The sequence below is a fragment of the Lipotes vexillifer genome, unplaced genomic scaffold, assembly GCF_000442215.2.
Source record: "Lipotes vexillifer unplaced genomic scaffold, Lipotes_vexillifer_v1.1 scaffold294, whole genome shotgun sequence".
NCBI classification, from domain to species: Eukaryota; Metazoa; Chordata; class Mammalia; order Artiodactyla; family Lipotidae; genus Lipotes; species Lipotes vexillifer.
Window position 1 is genome coordinate 273571 of NW_006783917.1, and position 1642 is coordinate 275212.

The 1642-nt window shown below is 36.2% G+C and overlaps 1 protein-coding gene across 1 annotated transcript in view; it reads left to right on the plus strand.

Moving 5' to 3' along the window:
- Positions 1–1291, plus strand: part of FBXO8 (F-box protein 8) — a 39865-nt gene extending 38574 nt beyond the window's left edge. Inside the window, exon 6 of the mRNA XM_007456433.1 lies at positions 431–1291. Within this exon, the coding sequence (XP_007456495.1) occupies positions 431–618 (188 nt within the window). The 3' untranslated portion in view covers positions 619–1291. The remainder of the gene's footprint in view (positions 1–430) is intronic.
- Positions 1292–1642: the final 351 nt, after the last annotated feature.

Sequence of the window (1642 nt, forward strand, 5' to 3'; positions counted from 1 at the left end):
TCGGCAGGCGGACTCTCAACCACTGCGCCACCAGGGAAGCCCCCCAACTTTTTTTTTAATGGGAAGATATACTGACAGTACAAATGTATTTAATGGGTAGTTGAATGGGAATATCACATTTGAAAGCAAGAGACAAATAAAACCAATTCTGAAATTTTTAAATTTAGAATGACTTTTTACTATCAACTCCTAAACTATTTGAAGAAAATGCTCACTGAATTGGTGTTCAGTTAGGATGATCGACATCCCTGTTTGCCCAGGAGAGGAGTTTCCTAGGACACAGGACTTTCATCACCAAACTGGGGAAGGCCCAGGCGATTATGTTTAATTATAATCTAATCTTGAGCTTTAGAAATTATGAACAGTTTTGCCTTTGAGACCACAGTTTAAAAACCAGCCAGTAATTCAAGGTGTTTCTTTTTCCTTCCAGATGCTGTCTATGTACTGTGCTACTCTTTGATTCTACTTTCCATTGACCTCACTAGCCCTCATGTGAAGAATAAAATGTCAAAAAGAGAATTTATTCGAAATACCCGCCGTGCTGCTCAGAACATTAGTGAAGATTTTGTGGGGCACCTTTATGACAACATCTACCTTATTGGCCATGTGGCTGCATAAGAGCACAATTGCTAGGACTTTAACTTTTAACTTCAAACTAAAACTACCCAAGGACTTGTTTAGCAGATATGGGGGTTACATTAGTGCTGGTCATTCTAGCCTCTGTATACAATGAAGCTTGAGTGTACAACCTTTTTTTTCCTTTACTCTTTTCTTCTTTAGTAATTTCCTTGGGGAACTAAAGAATTTTGCAGAATTTTTCTTAATTTTGCTTATCATGTTTTGCACAAAGCAGAGCCATTGTCTACACAGCTGTTTAAGAATGTTAAACTGACATTATACTCTAAAAAAGATGGTATATTTGTGCATTAGATTTGCCTGAAAAACTTTATTCATTTCCATTCTTTTTTAAAATACCATGTAATGTGTACATATTTAACTAAAAAGATTTATAATCATAATTATTTTATTGTAAAGATTTTAACTAAAGCCTTTCCTTTTTCTCTCAAACTGAGTTCTGAAATTTATTTGATTCTGATATGAAATTATTACTGTCTTCATAAAAGTTGGATCTGACTTCAATAGAAACCAATACCAGCTTCTCTTTCCTTTGAACTTTGAAAAGAGTATTGATTTGTTACTATGCAAAACAGGCACTTATTTTTATAACAGAAATTAATCACTTCATTTTTTAAATTTCTGCATTAGTTAAGTCTCAAGTCCTTTAAACCATAGCAAAACACGTTAAAATCTGTTTCCACACATAAGAACAAAATGTCATTAGAACTTATATCTGAAGTAGTCAAACCTTACTATTCTCCTAATTTTTTTTTTTATAAATTTATTTATTTTATTTATTTTTGGCTGTGTTGGGTCTTTGTTGCTGTGCACAGGATTTCTCCAGTTGCGGCGAGTGGGGGCTACTCTTCCTTGTGGTGCACGGGCTTCTCATTGTGGTGGCCTCTCTTGTTGCGGAGCACGGGCTCTAGGCACACGGGCTTCAGTAGTTGCAGCATGCGGTCTCAGTAGTTGTGGCTCACGGGCTCTAGAGCACAGGCTCAGTAGTTGTGGCACATGGGCTTAG